At 42.1% G+C, this 22578-nt stretch overlaps 2 protein-coding genes across 6 annotated transcripts in view; one reads left to right on the top strand and one right to left on the bottom strand.

Annotated features, from left to right (window-relative positions):
• Positions 1 to 20036, top strand: part of asap1b (ArfGAP with SH3 domain, ankyrin repeat and PH domain 1b) — a 48510-nt gene extending 28474 nt beyond the window's left edge. For 2 of the 5 annotated variants that reach the window (XM_010781710.1, XM_010781709.1), the window contains 18 exons: positions 177 to 246; positions 2550 to 2637; positions 2879 to 2927; positions 4976 to 5142; positions 8065 to 8198; positions 8366 to 8457; positions 8550 to 8736; positions 10459 to 10544; positions 11576 to 11691; positions 11782 to 11849; positions 12601 to 12708; positions 13564 to 13792; positions 15830 to 15991; positions 16991 to 17069; positions 17209 to 17273; positions 17347 to 17924; positions 18486 to 18608; positions 18730 to 20036. In XM_010781710.1, coding sequence (XP_010780012.1) covers positions 177 to 246; positions 2550 to 2637; positions 2879 to 2927; positions 4976 to 5142; positions 8065 to 8198; positions 8366 to 8457; positions 8550 to 8736; positions 10459 to 10544; positions 11576 to 11691; positions 11782 to 11849; positions 12601 to 12708; positions 13564 to 13792; positions 15830 to 15991; positions 16991 to 17069; positions 17209 to 17273; positions 17347 to 17924; positions 18486 to 18608; positions 18730 to 18804 — 2476 coding nt within the window. In that variant the 3' untranslated portion in view covers positions 18805 to 20036. Of the gene's footprint in view, positions 1 to 176; positions 247 to 2549; positions 2638 to 2878; positions 2928 to 4975; positions 5143 to 8064; positions 8199 to 8365; positions 8458 to 8549; positions 8737 to 10458; positions 10545 to 11575; positions 11692 to 11781; positions 11850 to 12600; positions 12709 to 13563; positions 13793 to 15170; positions 15240 to 15829; positions 15992 to 16990; positions 17070 to 17208; positions 17274 to 17346; positions 17925 to 18485; positions 18609 to 18729 lie in introns of all 5 variants that reach the window. The other 3 variants (XM_010781714.1, XM_010781712.1, XM_010781711.1) reach the window with 2 other exon arrangements.
• A 69-nt stretch (positions 20037 to 20105) lies between these two features.
• On the bottom strand, positions 20106 to 22578 carry eef1a1l3 (eukaryotic translation elongation factor 1 alpha 1, like 3). Its single transcript, XM_010781708.1, has 7 exons — positions 22243 to 22578; positions 21983 to 22162; positions 21606 to 21902; positions 21386 to 21536; positions 20917 to 21173; positions 20614 to 20848; positions 20106 to 20540 (listed from the first exon to the last, which is right to left on the bottom strand). Exons 1-7 carry the CDS (start codon positions 22384 to 22386, stop codon positions 20449 to 20451), a joined length of 1356 nt encoding a protein of 451 aa, XP_010780010.1. The 5' UTR covers positions 22387 to 22578; the 3' UTR covers positions 20106 to 20448.

The raw sequence follows: 22578 nt of genomic DNA, 5'->3' as shown, positions 1-22578 counted from the left end.
GTAAGCCGCTAATACAGACACTAATACATCAACACAGTAAGAGGAAGTAGCATTCAAAACATTAGCTTGTAGACATTAACATTCAAATGTAGAATTTCAAAACTTGTCCACACAGATAAGAAACACATGAACACAAGTCCTTTCCTAATGAGCCCCCCCTCCCTCTTTTTTTACAGACTGAGGAAGGTTTGGCAGAGGAGGCAGTGCTCAGTGAAGGGGGGCATGCTCACCATCTCTCATGCCACAGTGAGTACCACACACACACACACACACACACACACACACACACACACACACACACACACACACACACACACACACACACACACACACACACACACACACACACACACACATACACATACACACACACAATCACACTTTGCTGATCAAAGAGAGAACATCATGCGGGGAGGTAGTGTTGGGCTTTCTCAATCTGGAGGCTGGCAGTGTGGAATTGACATAGATGGGTTGTCATGGCAACCCCGTCTCCCCCTTCTCGCCGCCCCTCCCCCCTCTGCCTGCTGCGCCTGGGTGACTCATCTGAGAGCAGTGAGAGCGTACTGTATGCTGGCACGTCTGAGGGCTCGTCTCCGTGCAGCTGCAGTGGCTGCTTCGTTGCGAAACCAGAGAAACTGAAATCACACCCGAATAAACTCTGTAACACTTGCTGTGATTTAAAACCTCCCACTGTGTCTGAAATAAAGACTGAGGAGCTTAGCACAATCCCCACGTTTAGCTAATTGTGGCAGAGCGGTGGCAGATGTCTCGTCAGGCAAAGACAGATCCAATTGTGGACTTAAAGAAAAAAACAGGAAATGTTTCATTGGACTTTGGAATTAACGAGGTATAGTCTGTGCATTTTGGCTGTGTTACCCTAACTGTCACTTTAAAGCTGTCATGTTTAAAAATAAAGAATCTGAAGAATTGTTTAAAAAACACTGAGAAATGTTGAAGCATCAAGACCGATAAGAATCTCCCTGATGTCAACAAACCAACAAGTTAAAGGGACCCTATTATGGTCATTTTAAGATTTCATTTTTTTTTTTGTGCCTCTTTTGTGAAATGTTTACGAGCTTTATTGTTTAAAAAGTGCCTTATTTTTCTCAAACTGCCTGTGCTGCTCTTTTCACCCTCTCTCTGAAACCAGAGCCCAGTCTGCTTAGATTGGTTAGCTGGCTAGCACGGTTGTGATTGGTCTTAGAAATGGAGCTCTAGCCAATACAAGAGCAATGATTGCGTAGTGATGTCACTCTACCACAAGTCTCACTGCCTATCAACATCATTCAAACTAAAATGACTTGATGGACATCATTGGTGACCAAAAACGTACAGAAAGCTTTTTATATTTGCTTTATCTTTGGAAAAAAGTGGTTTGTATGAATAAATGCACACAAACAATAGACAAAATATTCAATTCATCCAAAATATGACATAATTCACCTTATAACCACATCTTTGTTAAAGACTATTCAATAACCTTACCTATATGAAGGCCCTAAGGAAGATCCTCTGTGCTGTATTCAGATTCAGAAACTCCCTTGCTGTGTGTGAGCCTCAGTATTTTTCATTGGTCACTTTCTGTTTTAATAGTGTTAGTTTGTGAGCATGATTTCAACTTTCCCACAGCCGCTGCCTCAACCATGATAACATCCTTTGTGTTCGCTGCAAGCTCTTGGGAAGTGGTCACATATGACATGAAAGGCTTCCTATTGTTCTGTTGTACAATCACTCGCGTTGTGTTATTCTTGGTAGATATATAAGATCTTATAACACATTTATTTCCGACTGGAGTCTCTTTAAGTTCTTATTTCTGGTGTCAGAACTTGTGGCAGCTGAACTCTAGGTGACTCTTGTTGACATGGCGGGTTGCCAGCAGGCCAGCCGAGCTCCACGGCTCATCACAGCCTGTTAGCATTTCATTAGCACGTGCTGCCTGTCACTGGCAGGGGACAATGCTCAGTATACATGTGCCAAGTGGGTCCATTATTACAGTACACAGCCCAGCCATGACGCTCCAGATTCTCAATGGCGTCCTGGGGTCAACCTGTTTCAGTGTGACACCATTTTGTAACTTGTTAATATGCAAATTACACAGCTATGGTGTTGATTAATAGATAAATGAAGAGAAGAAATTAAAATTATATTGATAAATCATGTACATCCTTAATCAGTTTTCTTGATAAGCCTCTTTTTAAAATAATTTTCATTGTTTAGTCTTTGTGTTTTTAGCATGTAAGTGAAAATAATAATAAAAATACCATCCATTTGGTGGTTGCATCTTCTCATATATGAGTATTTGTTGCTACTTTCTGTTTTAAATCATTGTACATTTCATATATTCAGAGTTTTTACCACTGGAACGAATAATAAAGCAATTCGAAAATCATCTTTGCCCTCTTTAAATTGAGATTTTCTGCCATTCTAAAAAATGGAACCTCACAAAGTTTTTTTATTTTTAAACCCCTGTGTGTGTAATATATTAATAAGATGTGGTTTTATATTTCCTTTCTGCTTTTTGTGACCCTAAACCTGTCTTTGCTCCTCAGTCCAACAGGCAGCCGGTCAAACTGAACCTCCTCACCTGCCAGGTCAAGCCGAGCACCGAGGACAGGAAGTGCTTTGATCTCATTTCTCGTAGGTTTTAAATGTGTTTAATGTTAGCTATATACATCAGTATGAGGCGTTTGTAGAATATCTGCCTTTTTAAATATCAAGCTAATCTGTGGAGGAATAACTGACTACTTTTGAGGCTTGTCCAACAATTAGGACACAAGTGATGAATTTGAATAACTGTACGTTGTCAGTTGCTTCTCGTATTATAAAATGCAAGATAAGAAATGTTTTTACTTCACCTCATTGTTTCTTTATTCAACAGATAACCGGACATATCATTTCCAAGCTGAGGATGAACAAGAGTTTGTCATGTGAGTAATATTGCTCAAAGAAAAAAAAAATGTTCTTAAGGTTTTCAATTGTATCCGTCCCTAAGCTTCTAAATTAGTTGGTGTTGTGATCTCAAAGATAATAGTTTTTATTAATGGAGGGGTTGTTTAGCGGCTGCTCTCTTAAAGACAGGAAGTACAAGAGAGACTGTTGAGTGGGTGGCAGAGGCACAGCGAGGAGAGCAGTGGGATGTGTGGTCTGCAGTATTATAGGTCTCTGTAACCTCATACTGCTGTTTCCCACGCAGACACACACGCGGAAAGTCAACAACTTTTATGATGAAATTATTCCACAGCAACTTTGATTTACACATAGACTCTTTTTTAAACGCTAGCATAAAATATAATAAAAATATTGTACGTAAACAAAAAGTGGTTGTTCTGGTTGCCTCTTGAATTCAACCAACGTTATATAAAACAATTAGTGATACATATTTCGGATTTTTGCTGATGAAAAGGTGGTATGGTAGTTAGCTACCCACACAGCTAGCTTTGTTAGCAAAACAAGTAATCTAGTCAATTCTTAAATTCTTTAAAAATGTAAACCCTAGGCACTGGTTGCCCTGAAAATTAAAAATAAATAAACAAAATGTAAATCAGGGGGTGCACTTTTTCTAAATGAAATGTTAAGTAAGGGCAATGCTAAATAAAATATGTGGCTAATATTGAAATATTTTAGATTGATGGATGGTATTATGTTTGTTGATATAAATAAAATTTGTGGACATACAAAAAAGTAATTGAAACGGGAAAACACACTAAATTATTTAAAAAATGCAACTTATGGCGATCATACGGAACTCGTCTAAAATCTGTTTTTGAAGCTCTCTTTGAATTGTGGCACGCTGCCTTGCTGTGGTTAAACCCTGGACCTCCATGTACTTGTAATCCTCTGGGATTCAGCTGCTCTTCACTGCTGCTTCCGTCACGCACTTCCAACTGCAGCAGCAGCACCTTCAGAGGATTTTCCATTAAATATTTAGTATTCCATAGGGCTGCTGCTTTGTGCAATCATGCTCCCCCTCAATTAGGCTGGGAGCATATTATAATGCATCATATAAGTAAACACAAACGCTCTGGCGCAGCATCTGTACACCTACGCAGCTGTGGATTTAAATAACTTGTTTCTCACACATACATATAAACAGACAATCTAACACTTCGGTTTATGTGCCCACTCGCTGTCTGGCCTCTGCCTTTGAAGAAAGGGTTGAGTGACAATGATAGAGGAAGTGCTGACGTGAAGCTCATGCAGCCCAGTGTGTGTGTGTGTGTGTGGTTTGTGTGTGAGGGCCAGTTCAGTGGGGATACTGCAGAAGCAGATTGTGTGTTGTACAGAGCTGCAGTAAGCCGTGTTTGAAAGGCAGTTCCTATGTTTGTGATTCTCTTTAACAGTGTGTATGATTTATAGGTGCATGTGTATGTTCAACTTTTGAAGTGAGTAGATCTGTGAACTCAAGAAAAAAAAAAAAATGACAATTTAAACTGAAAAATAAATGTATTCATGTAATTGTAATAATGTCACATCTTAAATGCAGTTTCGGTCTATGAATCTATCATATTGGGGAAATGACTTGCCCTTTGAATCTGATTGCTGCCCTATAAGTGATAACGTGTTAGCTTTCATAACCTCAATTTCGATTTCTTATGATTAATTTCTTTTCTAGAAAATAAATTATAAGCCAGTTGTCAGGAATTAAATTGGCTAATAATCATATACCTATTCATTTTGAGGTAATCTTAAAAATATATCCCAAATGTTCCAGTTTAATGTCATGTTATCACAATGCATTTAGGTGTTGGCCAGCTGGTCCGACAAAACAATACATTTTAGGGGATTCTAGAGTTTTACGAAATTGTGATCGCCATTTCTCATAATTCTGCCATTTTATAGACCAAACGATAAAGTGAATTGCTTAAATAATCCTGTGATTACTTTATATCTGGTGGTGTTTTATATTTACGTGAAATAACTAAGCCTGAAAAAATGCAATTTTTTTTTACAACACCAACAATGTGTTCCCCTGCAGCTGGATCTCGGTGCTGACCAACAGTAAGGAGGAGGCCCTGAACATGGCGTTTCGTGGCGAGCAGAGCAGCGGCGGCGAGGACGGTTTGGAGGATCTGACTAAAGCCATCATAGAGGACGTGCTGCGCATGCCAGGCAACGAAGTGTGCTGTGACTGCGGAGCTGCAGGTGTGTACGGAGGCAGAGAGGATTCACACACACACACACACACACACACACACACACACACACACACACACACACACACACACACACACACACACACACACACACACACACACACACACACACACACACACACACACACACACACACACACACACACACACACACACACACACACACACACACACACACACACACACACACACACACACACACACACACACTGGAGCTGCAGGTGTGTACGGAGGCAGAGAGGATTCACACACACACACACACACACACACACACACACCCTCATCCTGCTTTGTGCTTAGTCATCCCTATCCCTGTTACATGAGAAGCGCCTTCACCTCAGCATTTTTTTTGTTTCAATGTGTGCAAATGTTTTTTTATTTAAAGCCTTGGTTTATTTTGCAATGTCACGGCTGCCCTGAACTCAGTGTCCTTCAGTTAGATGGAGACTGAACAAGCTACAAATCCCCCTGCAGCCTTTAGCAAAAGCGTGTGCGTGCACGAGCGTTGTTAGCATTCAGGACACAACCTGATCCTCATCCTCCCCCACATTAGGAAGCAAAGACTGAGCACTCAGGAGTGGTATAGACATTCAGGCCCTCTGACACACACACACACAAACTCACTCACTCACTCACTCACTCACACACACACACACACACACACACACACACACACACAAACACACACACGCACTCACTCACTCACTCACTCACTCACACGCTCACACACACGCTCACTCACTCACTCACTCACTCACACACACACGCTCACTCACTCACACACACACGCTCACTCACTCACTCGCACACGCACACACGCTCTGCTTTCTAGCTTCTCTCCTCCCTCAACAAAAACCCACAGCAGCTCACACGCACACACACACACACACACACACACACACACACACACAAACACACACACGCACTCACTCACTCACTCACTCACTCACTCACACGCTCACACACACGCTCACTCACTCACTCACTCACTCACACACACACGCTCACTCACTCACTCACTCGCACACGCACACACGCTCTGCTTTCTAGCTTCTCTCCTCCCTCAACAAAAACCCACAGCAGCTCACCAAGCCTCCAAATTTATGCTCTTAGAGTTAGAAATTTCCATGCTTTGAGAATTCATCGTTACATAAGTTACACACGCTCCGGCGACCCCTGCGATCTGCAGAGGGGGGGCCTTGTCATGTCTGTATTCTTGTTGCTGGGTCCCTTCATGTACTCTACACAATGCATGTTCCAGATGTGGGTTTAAGCTCTGCTTCCTGTCAGATTCCTGTTTTTGCTCTGAAAGGGTTTCCTTTCCTCTGCCTAAAATTAACATCACGCTCACAAGGTCGTTTGAATGACATTCAACATCTTTGTTGGCTCTGTTCTCGGTAGATAGAGTACATCTCCATCTCATTCTATATTCTCCCAGGATCGGCCCCTATAAGACCTAGCTTTGCAGCTTTAGCATTAATCAGCTATAGAGGTCATCGTGTATCAGCTCATCATGGCGAGCGTGCACTCTGACCCATCACCAGCTCTCATCTGTTTGTTACGTTGGGAAATATGTGTGTGTGTGTGTGTGTGTGTGTGTGTGTGTGTGTGTGCCTTCTGCCTGTGTTTCTGAGGATGACTCATCGGTATTTGGGATGCCTCTGACGTTTCCTGCCTGGTGTTCATTTGTCAGATCCACAAAGAACACGATACCCGGCCTCACAGCATCACAACCAACACCGCTGAGCTCGGTGTTTTTAAAGCCTGTTTAAATCTCCCAGATGCATCAGAACATCAGGCAGTGACGCCGGTCAATAGCAGCGGTTTAGAGGGCGCTACATCACAGCGTGCTCGAGCCGTTTGCTCGACACAATGAGCTCTGTCTCTCTCCTGCAGTATGACGTGACTGTGGCCACTGTTTGTGCCTATCACAGTCCTCTAGTGGTCTGAAAGTCAGTTGTTGATGGATAAATAAAAACAATAAAGGTAGTCAATGGTCATTTATTTAAAAAGCTTAATTCAGGTCTAAAAATATGCATGTCTCATTAGCTAAAATGACGTGTTTTCATGCCACAGGATTACATTAAAGTATCTAATATAGGTGCAAGCTGTTTTTGAGCTGACAAAGATATGATTGTATTTGAAATGTTGTCTTTTAGCACATTTTGGTTTAGAGTGTGTGGGTGTTACTCTTATTCACTATGACAGGATAACAAAATGTGGCCGTAGCGGAACATAAATGCCCTGTCCTGTTTGTTTAAATGCTTATCTGGTGTGAGATTTGTATGCTTCTCCAATTACTGGGCGTGGCAACATTAGATAAAGTCGCTGGTTACTTTGCATTTCTAGGCCTCGTTTATTTTGGGTGTATTGTCTTTTATTCTATTATAACAGGAAACTGAGCATATTCAGAAAGAGTAAACGTCTCTTCGTCGAAGTTCTACAGCAGAAAATGTAAAGATTGTTATCTTTACGCCTGGGTGTCAGTGGTTTTGGTGTTAACCCTCAAAAAGGGGTAATAGCTTCTGTCAACTCTCCCAAGTTCTGCAATCATACAGGAATAAATCAAATGTAGAGACGCTGAGAAACCAATTTCTGTCCTGACAGCAGCCTCAAAGAACAAGAATACAGTGCAGGCACATGAAAGGATTTGTCAGTAAATCGTTGTGCTGAGAAAACACTCGCTTGTTTATTCTTAAAAAACATTTCTGGGGCATTTACTTTGGAATATAGATAGGGATGACATGTCTGCTTTGGAGCTTTTCATCTCATTTCCTATTCTGCACAATCTAAGGCATAAATCCAACTTCGAATATACTTATGTTCATCCACTTGTGATCACAATGGAACCACATACTGTAGATTATGGAGAGCATTAACACTAACCTCTCATATGTTCTGTGTTTTAAAGATCCTAAATGGCTTTCCACCAACCTGGGGATCCTGACTTGCATCGAGTGTTCTGGCATCCACCGAGAGATGGGGGTCCACATCTCCCGCATCCAGTCCATGGAGCTGGACAAGTTAGGAACCTCAGAACTCTTGGTGAGTCAGAGAGTCTTCGAGGCGGCGGTCCACACCCTGAACTATTTTCATCTGGAGTTAAATATTCAAAATAATGAAAGAGTAGTGGAATCGGATTTTGGTTCTTTGAGCACCAATGTGAATACTTCTGTTCTATTGTGACATAATCCTGTTTTTCTTTCCCCTAGCTGGCCAAGAATGTAGGCAACAGTAGTTTCAATGAGATCATGGAGGGGAACCTCACTACGCCCTCACCAAAGCCCACTCCATCCAGTGACATGTGAGTACTATCTAAGCAAAAAGATGCTTGAAAACTAGATTTATTTGAATAAATATGATCACATCTGACTGAATTCCTCTTTTCCACCACAGGACGGTGAGGAAGGAGTTTATCTACGCTAAATATGTGGACCACAAGTATGCGAGGAAGACGTGCACATCTGTGTCCGCTAAAATGATCGACCTGTTTGAGGCGGTTCAGTCCAGGGATCTGCTGTCCCTCATCCAGGTCTACGCAGAGGGGGTGGAGCTGATGGAGCCGCTGCCCGAGGTCGGAGCGGTAAGTCCTTTTAGTTCATGGGTATTAACCTAGAACAAGAAAGAACATTTAGTCATGCAGATCATTGAACTTTCTTACTGAGTGTTCTGTTCATCAGGATATTTGCCTCTACTCCTTATTTGAAACCACTGTTTTCGTCCACCTTGCAAATATAAGTCCAATATTCACTGTGTTTTAGCTCCGTTTTTGGTTTCTACCATCTTTCAAACGACCATTTTTGACTCCGTAGCTTCTAAATGTTCCACCATGTCCACCAGCCAGTCGCAAACTGTGCCTCTGCTGTTTTGTGCTGAACAGATACAAAACAGTGGGCAGTTGGTTTTACAAGCTTTTTATCTTGAAACAGCTGACTTCTGCGGACACATTGAATCCACATTGAAAGACATGAGAGTGGTAAAAGTGAACCACAACATTTAAACCTATGGTGGACAGATTCAGCAATGAAAACTGTTGAGAGGAATGTCTGTTGCTCATGGCAACTAGTCGGCAAACAATGAAAACAATTCAGTGCTTCCAGCTTTTCACATGTGGATATTCCCATGATTGTCTTAGATATCTTGGATATTAATATTTGTAGGATTCACACCCCTGACAAAACAAGCAGTTTGGCTACATTGTCTTGGGGTCATTTTGTTACTTTCTTCCACTGTATGACCTTTAAATAGTTGACATTCTTGGTTGGTATGTTGCCTGGAATATTGGCTACATATCAACCTCCTCCTATAGCTACAGTATATCCTCTTAATCACACACCATGACGTCATACTGGAATACAAACCCCAGAAGTGTCCCTCTCAGATCTCTACACTGCAGTGGATCATCCTCCTGCCAGCGGGACAGAGAACACTGACACATTTCTACCTGTTGGTGAAATATTTGGCGGGTAAATTAAAGGTTGTATCATCAACAGCTGGATCATTTAAAGTCATCCTGATATCTTCACCAGCAGGTGGCGATATCCAGCAACCTTCATCACATTGTAGGCATCAACTCATTTTGAGTTCATTTTGTATCCGATGACGACATCTGCGTGATTCACGTTTTTCATTCTGTGGTTCAGCCTCTTTGTGTATTTGCACCGCTGGATAAGGCATAATATGAAATTTGAATAACAAGAGGTGGATGGTGAGAATGCCGTAGCGTAAACAACACAGATGATCAGACTTAAGCTGACATAAATGGGTCAAGGTTTTATAACACAGACGTGGTAGTTCTCCTCATGAAAAATGAAGTGTGCAATGCAGCAGCAGAATTAACGAGGTTTGAAGACAGAGAGAGCTGCTGCTGTCTGCGCTATTAAGTCTGACTCACCGATATCTGATCTGCTGTTGTCAGTACCTCTGAATGGCTGACAGCACGGTGACATCCCACTCCCCCGCATAACCAGACACATACAGGGACACACTTCCCTTACTCTTCCCTATTATATACAGCACATATATCCCTTACTCCACTATATGTAATCCTTTATCTCCATCTTTAAAGCTGCATTTAATGAACTGACATCTTGATCTCGTTTGAGAGAAAGATGTTATTATTACAAGACAATGGCAAAATGTTAAACTCTATGCCTTGCCTGCTGAAATATTATTTTTAGGAGCCATTTTGTTTACTGCAGCTTGTTTAAATGCTGAAAGAGACGCAGAGAGGGAGAGAATACAGAATGGATGCTGCACAAGATTGTCTCATGGTGTCTGTGCTGTGTTTGGTGGCCCCCTGCAGGAATCCGGAGAGACAGCACTGCACTACTCTGTACGGACTGCTGACCAGACCTCCCTGCACTTGGTGGACTTCCTTGTGCAGAACAGGTACATTTTTCACAATCATTTTCACCCAAAAAAGCCGGAATATAATTGCCTTATCACGTGCATTTCTTTGGGGACGATTCATGCCAATTACAAAGCTGTCCAAAATATCTATTAACACATCAACGGTTAGAGATAAAATGAAATAAACCACAGTTTTGTGCAAACACGCAGTATCAAATATGCTCTGCGTGACTCTTTCTTGTTCTCGGCTTGGCTCTGTAAGAAAGCAGTGGACGTGCAGAGGAGAGCTTAGCGCTGCAGCTCATATTCCCACAAGGCAAAAAGAAATGGGTCAAGCACTTGTTCGCTGCCTTTCATTTATTCCCTTCTCTTTTCAATTGTTTACCCACCACTGCTCCGAGTGCACACACAAGACGTGGAACCCTCTCATTAATTAATAGCAGCGCTCATACGGTGTCATGCTTAGACCTCATTATTTAAGATATATCTCTTGTTATTTAAGACATATGATAGATAAATAGGTACTTTATTGATCCCATTTGGGAAATGTTTGCGTTGCAGCAGCAAAAAATCACAAGGCAGAGAGAAATGAAGACACAGAAATAAACAGTCCAAAATATTTCAGAAATAGAAATAAAATAGCATTAAAAAGTTAAAAGATTTTAAAAAATTGTGGATGTGGAAATACAAATTTCCAGTAAAAAATATAATGCAGGATATTATTGTGCAAGAATGGATTATTCAATATTAAATAGAACATGAATGTAAAATGTACAGTGGGAGTTTAAGTCCAGTCATTGAGAGAATATATAATCCCTTTTTAAGAGAGATTATTTGCCTACTGTAACAAGAAAGAGTGAATTTCCCTAGCATTGTTTAATCAAATGTTTTCATGAGGGATTTTAAAAGCTCATTCTAAACTACTAAAGGAAAAGACAGTGTTTTTTAAATATCCTGTTTTCTCTCGTGCAAAATCCTGGGTTATCACATTAACCTTTAGCTGCAGGATTGTGGAAATCACCCTAGAGCTTGTAACCTGTGTCCTGACTTTGTGTGTGTTGTTCTCTCAGTGGTAACGTGGATAAGCAGACGGAGTGGGGCAACACCGCCCTGCATTACTGCAGCATGTACGAGAAGCCCGAGTGCCTCAAGTTACTCCTGAGGGGCAAGCCAGCGACTGATATCAGTGAGTCACAAGTCCAGGTTCATCCTCTCCTTAAAGCCCTGTGTACGCCACACTCCTAACTGTTGATCATCCTTCTCTCTTCCCCTTCAGCCAATCAGAACGGAGAGACGGCGCTGGATGTTGCCAGGCGACTGAGGAACACTCAGTGCGAGGAGGCAGTAAGTACAGCCGGTGATTTTGGACATCACAGGGGTTTATAACACTCTAAAAAAAACATGGAATTAAAAGAAAATCACACATAATACATTACATTACATGTCATTTGTTAGACGCTTTTATCCAAAGCGACTTACATACTCAATACTGTGGACAATCCTCACAGGAGCAATTTGGTGTGAAGTGTCTCAGGGACACAACGACATGCTGACTGCGGTGGGGTTTGAACTTGCTATCCCCTGATTCGAAGTCCAGCACACTCCCTAATAAGAAGAATTGGTTGTGGAGTAGAGCTTGTGGTTGATTTAACATTTTATCAGGGAGATCATTCAGAACACTAGATGGCAGTCAGAGGTCTGTCTCCAGCCTCAGGCAACAGGGACAGCAGAGTGGAAGTAATGGTTGATGTATGTTCATTATTAACGCTTTTATGACCATGCAGACAAAAAAAAGCTATTTTGAATGTAGTAAAAAATATAAAATAAATATATTATTAAAGTATTTGCACATTTAATACATGGGGGATATTGTTACTTTGTGGAAGCTGAATACTGCTGAACATACCCATAAAGAAAGTGTTTTAAATTACCCTGATTTTTCCCACTTAATGTTTATTTTGTGTCTAACTCATTGAGTACTTATAGTGGCAGACCATTTTAGTTCCACTTCCTTATCTTGTTTTCCATTAATAGGGTTTGGGATTGTCTCTATTCAAATGTAACTGATGAACGTGTGTGTGTGTGTGTGTGACAGCTGGTGCAGGCTGCAGAGGGGAAGTTCAACCCTCACATCCATGTGGAGTACGAGTGGAGCCTCAGACTGGAGGAGATGGACGAGAGCGATGACGACCTCGATGATAAGGTTCGATCAGAGCATTGTTCAGTTCCTTCAAGCTTCAATTCAATCATGTTTTCACCGCGCCCATATACAGTGCTGATGAATAATGAAACTATTGAGTCAGTCCGATGTGCAGATACCACAGAGCAGTGCTGCTCTAGGGCTTAAAGGTTGGAAAGGAGCTGCAGAAATTAGCCTGATTTTGGCAACTCCTGACCATTTATGTTCTTTTGTGTTTTTTTTATTAGGACTCTATTAAAAGAGCCTTTTCTTTCTTTATTTTTATGTAAACACCAAAGAATAGCAACTATTAGAAACTGGCCAAAATAATGAGGCATGATAATATGCATATCAAAATATTCAAATGCATAATTTGAATGTCTATATATGTTTGAGTATCACCATGCCAGTAATGCCATCATCAGGTGATGGTACTTTTTGGCTAACTTAAGTTAGCAAATGTCCCCCCCGCCCCCCCAAAATGTCTTTAAATAAGAAGTGATGTGGGAGAAGACCCTGCGTTGTTTAATACATTACATTTTGAGTCATAATCGCAGGCAGTTATGCTGAGCGGGAAGCCATGTGTTGATTTTGGTGAAATCCTGTTAAATGAGGCGCTAACACCATGGAAACTCCAGAGATATCAAGCTTCCGGGATGTGTTGCGAATATTTATTTTTAGTGATGAGTCTCATAAGACATATGAACATCCCAGTTAAAAAAAGATGTGTGTGTTTTCTATTATTTATTTGGGAAAAGATGGTCAAAATCAACTCAAGGCCCTTTGAGTTACAAAGGGTTGAGATTCCCTACATTTAAAAAATCTGCAGGTTATGATATTAGCTCTTATTCCCAGACTGTGTCTCGTGTCCCTTTGCAGCCCAGTCCCATCAAGAAGGACCGCTCCCCGAGGCCTCAGAGCTTCTGCCACTCCTCCAGCCTCTCTCCCCACGACAAGCTGTCCCTGCCGGGCTTCATCAGCCAGAGGGACAAGCAGCAGCGCCTGTCCTACAGCGCCTTCACCAACCAGATGTACAGCGCCTCCACCGATCTCACCTCCTCCCCCGTGGCCGACGGGCCGCCGCTGCCCCCCAGGAACCAGGGCAAAGGTCAGACCTGACTGCCCCGACACCCACAGCTACATCAGTCTTTAGATTATAACCTTGACAGGAAATAAAGTCATGTAATGCTAATATCTCTTTTGGAAATGTCAGCCTGTTATGCAAATAGCTTCTGCTTTGTTTACTGTGACTGATCAGTAGAGGGAAGCTCGTCTTTGGAAGTGTACTTCATTAGCTCTGTTAATGTTTGATTATACTAAGGACAGGATTAGGTGCGGAGGAATGCTGCGTAATTACTTTTCCTCCAAAATGTCTTCTTTGTTAGTCCACGTGTATACACACACCCTGCAGGGGAATGTAATTTGTTGAACGCACAAATCAGAGGGCGGAATGCAGGTGTCATTAAGATTGCTTACACAGTAACCTTCAGAAAACATGGCTGCAGGAGAGGGCAGGGGGTAGCTGTTAGTCAGGCCAGAGGTACACACTTCATCATTACCCTCAACACATTATACACACTTACACTGTGGACGTGCTGTCTCTGCAGTATTACAATCAAAGATAACACTCCTCCCTCAGTGGAGTAGTTTGAAACACTAACCCGTTACTATGGATGAAAACCTTGCACAACATGCAAAACATCTTAACAAGGCATCTTTAATCCTTTGAGGCTTTGGATCTTATTTTTCTTAAAGCAAAGGGTGTGAATTATCAATTGATTCCAGTTGTTTTGGAAAGCCCTCAATTGGCCTTTCTTTTAAACATACGTTTCATTTCTAGATGACAACAGTTTCTTTTGTTGGCTAAAATGAGGACTGTCGCTGGCAGGTTTGACTATCCTTAATCCTAACTCCGTCTCCACTGTAACTGTTTTTAGCTAACTAGATTTCAAATGAAAACACTTAAGCATGAACGTGATAGTAACAGACATGATACAATGCTAAAAAGTTAGGTTAAACCTGCATGTCTCAGGGAAAGATAAGTAATAAGAAGACATCCCCTCTTGATCTTTAGAATTGAAAAGGCACTCCTAATCATCCGACACGATATCAGGATTAAGAAAGAATATTTCACTTTAAAGCACCGACAGTATAAATTGATTTTCTTAAAGTTTGATATGGGCAAAAATGTGATTTATAAAGGCTGAATGATATACATAGATTTAGAATAACATGCTAACTCTTGATATTCTCCAGATAGCAGCGCTCCCTTGGGTGCTGAAGATCCCCCCCCCCTGGGGCCAGCTTCGCGCCATTTTTCCTCTTTTTCTTTTCTTTTTCTTTGCTTGCCACTGATAAGATTTCATCTTGTTATTTCACAGTGTGTGGGAGCAGCTCTTCTTAACACTGACATACTGTAGATTCTCTCCCACACTCCTCATCTCGCTCTCTTTTCTTTCTCTTTTTTTGTTTCTCTATTCTTTCAGCTCCACACTTGGCATTCCTTGGCTCTCATTCGCACTACGCCACTCTGGCTGGCACTCGACCATACATCAGTGAATATCCTGGTTTTACGTTCTCCCCCTTACTCGGCTGTGTGCCCCCTATATACCCTTATCCCTCAGTTGTTTCCTGCTTTACAGCTCACATTCACAGGGTGGTGGTGTTTTATTAAGCAAACAATGGGACCATGTAGGCAAGCTTAGTCTCCACTTCTTGCCTACGTGAATTTTGTATCATGCTGGAAATCATGTCCCACCATCCTTGAGCTGTAAACTCTTAACCACAGCTGATTCCTCTCTGGCTGAGCTCTCTATAAGCTGCTTCCACACTTCTTTTCTTTATATTAGTGAACAGTGAGTCCCATTGGAAACAAAAAGGCGTATTCATAAACAAATTCACCGATTAGAGCCACAAGAAATGTGCCTAATCATGGTTTCCCTTTTCCATATTCCCATCTGTTTTTTATTTGTTGTCTCCTCATATTGTTTCGTAAAAAACTAAATTCTTCTCCATATTTTCCGCTCCTCCTCTCCTCCATGCTCCATTTTCCTCTCCTTTATCTTCTCGGGGGGTTAGGGGGTTTTCAGAATGACTTTTTTGGGGAGTCTCGTCACCTCATGTGTTTTATGTATCGCTCCTCCAGCTCCTCCCCCATCTGGCCCTCCCTCTACACTCACACCAGGAGCCAGCTCCACCCTGTCCAAGAAGAGACCTCCGCCCCCACCTCCTGGACACAAACGCACCCTGTCTGACCCACCCAGCCCGCTCTCTCACAGTCCACACAGTAAAGGGGGCTTGACTGGGGGTGAGACACAAGCACACGTCCTGACAGTAGGCTGGTTTTGCTCCAGCAACAGATCTTATCAAAGTTCAGAATGTTGCAGGGTTATTCTAAAAGTTCTGCACTTAAGTTCAAATAAAGACTTTTTCTCAGGGGTTTGAGGGTTTTCATTGAGTCATACAGACTAGCTGATGCCTTTGTAAGTGTCTTTGTGCAATTTAAAAGTATTTGGAATGGCTCATTATGTGGACATTCATAGATGCAACTCGTATTTTTCCTCTATTTTGGATAAATCTTGTATTTTTTGATAACCGGGTTAAGGTCTAAAAACAATCCCAATTTGTTGACACTTTTAGAAAGTGATTCAGTTTATTATAAACATAAAAGAAAAGCAGCAAATCCTCTCACTTTCGTTTTGGGTTCAAATACCTTGGATGATACACGTCATCCAGGTCAAAATGTGGATGTTGACACCACTTACAAGTTGGAAACTGATACTAACTGTAACTTTAATGCATCTTTGAGTGCTCCATCAGGTAGGATGAGGCATTTACCATCTTTAAGTACACAAGTCTTTTTTAAATCCACTAGTTGATCTGAGATCAAAAGTAGCATATTTTAAACTGCACAAAACACAGAAGAGTTATGTTTGAACTACCACTTGGAGACATAACCACAATCATCTTACCTGCAATCATCTGTCCCTTATGGGTATGCTGGGGGTATTTTGAATGCTTTTCCATTGTTATCATTTTCCCTCTGTGGTGTTTTGTGCATTCTGTGTCACCCTTACCCAACCACTAATTAAATGATGACACTTTATTGCACAACCCCCAAATAACTAATGGAAAGCTCAGCCAGATGACGCCTCCCTCACTATTATTATTGTTTTAACCATCACAGCATGTTTATTATTATTATTATTATTATTATTATTTCACCATTAATTTTTTATTAGTCTCTGGGTTAATGCTCTGCTATGTTGTTGAGTAATCTGTGTCGTCATCGATGTCAATGTTTTAGGAAGCGACTCCACCCCTCCTCCTGTCAGCAAGATGTCTCCGGTCTCTAACAAGTTTGAAGGAATTCCTCAGCAGCAAAGGTAACAACAACAAAAAGACGATGGAATGTGAATCATTTTATCAAAACTCGCTAAGAAAAATGTATCCCAGCAAATAAGGTTCAAGCGTTTTCTTACATAATCTTTTTCATTAAACTTCATGTGATAAATCTTTTCCCAGCACTACTTCGATCAACACAAAGTCTACACTTGGTCCAAGGGTTCTTCCCAAACTACCTCAGAAAGGTACACCTTTGTCCAGCTTTATTTTGATACAAGCTGTTAAATGGCAAAGTTATTCACACACTTCTCTCCCCAGTGGCATTGCGGAAGATTGACACCATCCACCACCCGTCGATGGATAAGCCCAGTCTCCCTCCAGAGGTCTTCCAGAAGTCCCCCCAGGCAGCCGACCCCCCCCAGAAGGCTCCTCTGGCGGACCGGCCTCAGCTGGCAGACCTGCCCCCCAAACCCCAGCCGTCTGACCTCCCTCCTAAACCCGGAGAACTTCCTCCCAAGCCTCAGCTCTCAGACCTCCCTCCTAAACCTCAGCTGGGAGACCTCCCCCCCAAACCCCAGCTCAAAGACCTGCCTCCGAAGCCGCAGCTCTCCGACATCCCCCCCAAACCCGGGACCGCCGAGCCCACCCCCAGGCAGCCGCACGGAGACACTCTGCAGAGGCCTCAAACGCAACCTCCACCTCCCCCTCAACCCCAGCCCCAGCCCCAGCCCCAGCCCCAGTCCCAGCCCCAGTCCCAGCCCCTGCCTCAAGACTCACCGTCCCCTAATCAGCAAGCACCTGTTGGGACGCCCCCCCAACCAGCTGCTGAAAACACCAACGGGACCCCCACAGGGACCGCAGAGACACCCGTGCCCCTCCCCAGGAAGATCAACACGGTAAGAAGACCATGCTGAGTTTTTAAGTCAATACATGTGCTTTTCAGTGAATTAAAACATGTTTTCAGAAGCATAATGGTCTTTTTAAATAAAGATTAGAGCCTGATCAATACCATATAAGATTTTTTATGATTCTTTTTTCCACATAACCTTCTGTTACTTATTGGCCAACATTTATGCTGATACTGACATATTTCAGGTAATTTTATATTGGCTTAAATCTTGACCAGTTAATCAGGATCATCTGTAGATGTAATACATGAGATTCATTATGCTATTTGTTACTTTAGCAATGCTTATCAGCTGTTTAACATTCAGTTTGGATCACCATCTTCTGTTTTAAATGCTTGGTCACTCGGGTTTCTAGCGACAGCCTCTAACCACAGTCTCTAACCAATGCACACATTATGTTATATTTTCGCTTTTTTGCTCTCGAAATACACGAGAAACAACTTTTCTAAAGATACATTCTTATTCTTAGTGGCCGAACATGGTACTTACACTATACTCCCTCATAAAAATAGAGAATGTTTTGTCACCGTTTTGTTTTTGTATGTCCAGGGGAAAAGCAAATCCCGCCGGGTGAAGACGATCTATGACTGCCAAGCTGACAATGATGACGAACTGACATTTGCTGAAGGAGAGGTGATTATAGTAACAGGAGAGGAGGACCAGGAGTGGTGGGTAAGTCAAGCCTCAATACTATCCGTATTTTTCTTATATGTAATACTTCTTTGTCCTTGAGCTATCTTAAGGGCACAATAACACACGACTTTGTTCTCATATGTTTCCTAAACTCTTCCAGATCGGGCACATTGAAGGGGAGCCGGACAGAAAGGGTGTGTTCCCCATGTCTTTTGTGCACATCCTGAGTGACTGACAGTCAGAGAGACTTGCACTACACCTCTCCCTACATTGAGAGGTCCTGTACATAGCGATTATAACACCTCTTGTCCAATGACAAGTGTCCTAAAGAAGAAAAAAAAAAACAAGAAACCAAGAAGGCTCATCTAGCCATGGATATCTCCTCCATGCTGTACAAAGAATGTGTGTATTCTTCCTTTACCAGTATTATCTTAACCCTATAGCACGGCTGTGAAGAAGCCACTCTCAAAACCCTAGCACTTACCTAAAGTCTATGTTTATGCTGTTACTGTGTATATATGTATGTAAATATATATATTTGTGTGTGAGTGTATATACATGTTTTATTGTACAAAACATGTACCATTGCTCTCTCTACCTGTCAGATTTAAACATCAGGGCGGTAGACTTTGAATTTTATCCGTATTGATTTTACTGGCCCTCAAGTAATTATCAGCTTATATTTCTGGACAAATAAGAAAAGGAATGTGAAATAGGTCATGTCACTCTGTCTTGCATCCCTGTTTACCACCATAGTTGACTGAAGAGGCTGCAGTCTCCCACTGATCTTGCCCCCAAATGAAAACATTAATGTACTCCTTGTTCTTGCTTGCTTTGTGTACACGTATTATGGTTGTTTTACAGTATAGAAACCTGCTGCTACTGTGTGGTGGAATATCAAAGCCTGTGATTCACTGTAGGTCACTAATTTACTCCTTGTTACACTGTTCACTGTATGTATGCTCTGTGCATAAACTCAGCGCCATCTCCACAGTCCCTTGACTTTCTGTGCATGGTGTAACAATGACTGGAATTGAGTGCTGCATTCAAAGATGCTCACCTCGGGGTTTGAAGAGCCACTATTAAGCAGGACTACACAAAAAAAAAAAATGTATCCTGTGTTTAAAAGCCACTATTAACAAGTATGGGAAACTCAAGACATCTTAGCAATAACTTGATTTTCTGACACCAACCGTTGTTCACAATTCAGTGTCTTGTAAAAAACCTCATGAGCTTGAAATGTTTAAGTTTGATCATGTAATATCATTCCATGTTACTGGATCCAGTACATTTCCAGGTTTGCCTGTGAACCAGAGATGTCTTTAAGAAGCACAGTGGAATGAGCAAAAGGCTGGAGAGCCGATGTATTTTCACCCAGTCCTCACTGACTTGCAGTTTCCCTCCCCCATGTTAAGGAATAAACCCATCAACCCATTGTATCAAATAAAGTGCTGTACTGAAACTCTGGCCCTGGGCTCTTGCTTTCATGATTAAACATCCGTTTGCCTTTTGATGTTAACCTACATTAAAAATCAGTAAAGCCAAGCAGCAGTAGATTTTAAAGGTACTAAGGCTACTCGACCATTTGGAATTGTAAATTCCTAAACGCTTTGCGAAAAAGTCAAATGGAGTATTTCTTCAGTTTCATCAAGACAAACATTTCAACACAAAGTTCTCAAATGATTCTTTATTTTTGTTTTCTCAACAATTCACATTTAAACCAAAATGTACCATCCAATAGCTTCTTTTGGATTTCTCATTAACACAGGAATAATCTTTTAACATAAATATTTTGTGTCACAACACAAATGTTATTTGACCAAATAAAAGCAGCAATACCAGAGTTTACTGGTAAAAGAAAAAAAAACTAAGTACACATTTAGGCTTTAAGTTTTGATCCTTGTGCCTTCACCACTGACTTGATGACTCCGACAGCGACCGTCTGCTTCAGGTCTCGTGCTGCAAAGCGACCTAGGAAGCGAAACAAAACATGTTAAACACTACAGAAGGTCAATATAAATGTAGACTGATTTGGATAGTATACCTAAGGAAGCGTATGAGAAGAAGCTCTCGACACACATGGGCTTGATGGGAATCATTTTGACTGTGGCAGCGTCTCCAGATATCAGTAGCTGCGGATCGTCCTCCACTTTATTTCCCGTCCGCCTGTCAATCTTCTCCTTCAGCTCAGCAAAGCGACAGGTCACATGGGCCGTGTGGCAGTCCAGGACAGGAGAGTAGCCTGCCTTGACCTTCCCTGGATGGTTCAGGATGATCACCTTAAGATGGAAAATACACACATCAGCACAGGAATTACAAGTTTCAATTTCAACTCCACTGAACCAACCTGCGCTTCAAAGCTGCTGACATCTGTGGGCGGATCCTGCTGGGCGTTTCCAGCCACATCCCCTCGCCGCAGGTTCTTTACAGCCACGTTCTTAATGTTGAAGCCGACATTGTGTCCGGGCAGACCTTGCTCCATCCCCTGGTGGTGCATCTCAATGGACTTCACCTCGGCAGTGATTTTGGCTGGCGAGAACATCAGGGTCATGCCTGGTTTGAGGACGCCAGTTTCAATCTTACCTACTGGCACGGTCCCAACTCCTGAGAAGATGAAGAAAAAAAAGTGCATTTAAAAGTTTAAATAGTGGATTAAGGCTTTATCAGCTGACAAACATTTCTGTTCTTGACCCCACTCCAATTGCTCAGCTGCACACCTGTAACCCATGTTCTTAATTGGAGCCAATTGATTTCAGGCTCGGGGAGCAGACAGAGCAACTCAAAAAATGACTAAAATTAACAGCATAACTCCTAACCTCCAATTTTGTAGACATCCTGCAGAGGTAACCGAAGGGGCTTGTTGATGGTGCGAACTGGTGGTTGAATGGAGTCCAGGACTTCAAGTAGAGTTCTCCCAATTGCATTTCCTTCCCTTCTTCTGGATTTCCATCCTTGGAACCAGGGCATCTGCAGAGAGGAACTTGTGTTAATGTGTTGCATGTTCCTAGATTTTCACAAGTTTAAGACTATAATTACCTTCTGAGTTGCAGTGATCATGTTCTCCCCAGTCCAGCCAGAAATTGGCACGAAAGGCACAGTTCCGGTTTCGTAGCCGATCTTCTTGAGGAAGCCGTTCACACCTCGCACCACTTCTTCAAAGCGCTTCTGGCTGAAAGGGGGTTCAGTCAGATCCATCTTGTTCACACACACTATGATCTGCTTCACACCCAGAGTATAAGCCAGCAAGGCGTGCTCTCTGGTCTGACCACTTCTTGAGACACCAGCCTCGTATTCTCCTTTAGCTGCAGAGACCACCAGGAGGGCAACATCGGCCTGAAAGGACATTTATGATTTTGGTTAGAAGGCCCATGAAATTACACTTACATAAAGTAAAGAACCTCTGTGCTACTAACCTGTGAAGTCCCTGTTATCATGTTTTTAATGAAGTCTCGGTGGCCAGGTGCATCAATTATAGTCATGCTGTATCTTTGAGTGTTAAATTTCAGCAGAGATATATCAATGGTCATTCCTCTCTCCCGCTCAGCTTTAAGCTTGTCCAACACCCAGGCAAATTTGAAGGAGCTCTTCCCCATCTGTAAATAAAATATATAACTGGTCTTAGTAGGTTTTAAGACATTTCAAGAGCTCCAATAGTTTCATTTATGTTTCTCACCTCCGCTGCAGCTTTCTCGAACTTCTCCAATCTTCTCTGGTCGACGCCACCACATTTGTAAACGAGGTGGCCGGTGGTAGTTGACTTGCCGCTGTCAACATGGCCGATAATCACCACGTTAACATGAGTCTTCTCTTTCACCATGCTTGAAGTTGGCTTTTCGAAACTAACAAATTAACGATAGTTTTCTGAGCAGAAGATACAACGTTCACGTTTCCGAATTCTTCGATCAAATGTGTGTGAACAGCCACTGTGGAGCTGCGTTTTAAGCTGCTGCACCTGTCGACACATGATTGAAGACAGGTGTGCTTAATTACTAATTTGCCAAACATGCAC

This window comes from Notothenia coriiceps, unplaced genomic scaffold, assembly GCF_000735185.1.
Source record: "Notothenia coriiceps isolate Sejong01 unplaced genomic scaffold, NC01 NC01_scaffold00023527, whole genome shotgun sequence".
Taxonomy (NCBI): Eukaryota; Metazoa; Chordata; class Actinopteri; order Perciformes; family Nototheniidae; genus Notothenia; species Notothenia coriiceps.
The sequence above is the reverse complement of the archived record's forward strand: the minus strand, read 5'-3'. Positions and strand labels throughout refer to the sequence as shown.

What these genes read in the sequence shown, in the direction of transcription:
- eef1a1l3 (XM_010781708.1), bottom strand. Translation starts at nt 22,386, where the DNA reads ATGGTGAAAGAGAAGACTCATGTTAACGTGGTGATTATCGGCCATGTT. An exon ending in TGATAACAGGGACTTCACAG is followed by an intron (nt 21,903 to 21,982) that starts GTTAGTAGCACA and finishes ATGTCCTTTCAG; the next exon opens with GCCGATGTTGCCCTCCTGGT. An exon ending in TCAGCAGCTTTGAAGCGCAG is followed by an intron (nt 20,849 to 20,916) that starts GTTGGTTCAGTG and finishes TTCCATCTTAAG; the next exon opens with GTGATCATCCTGAACCATCC.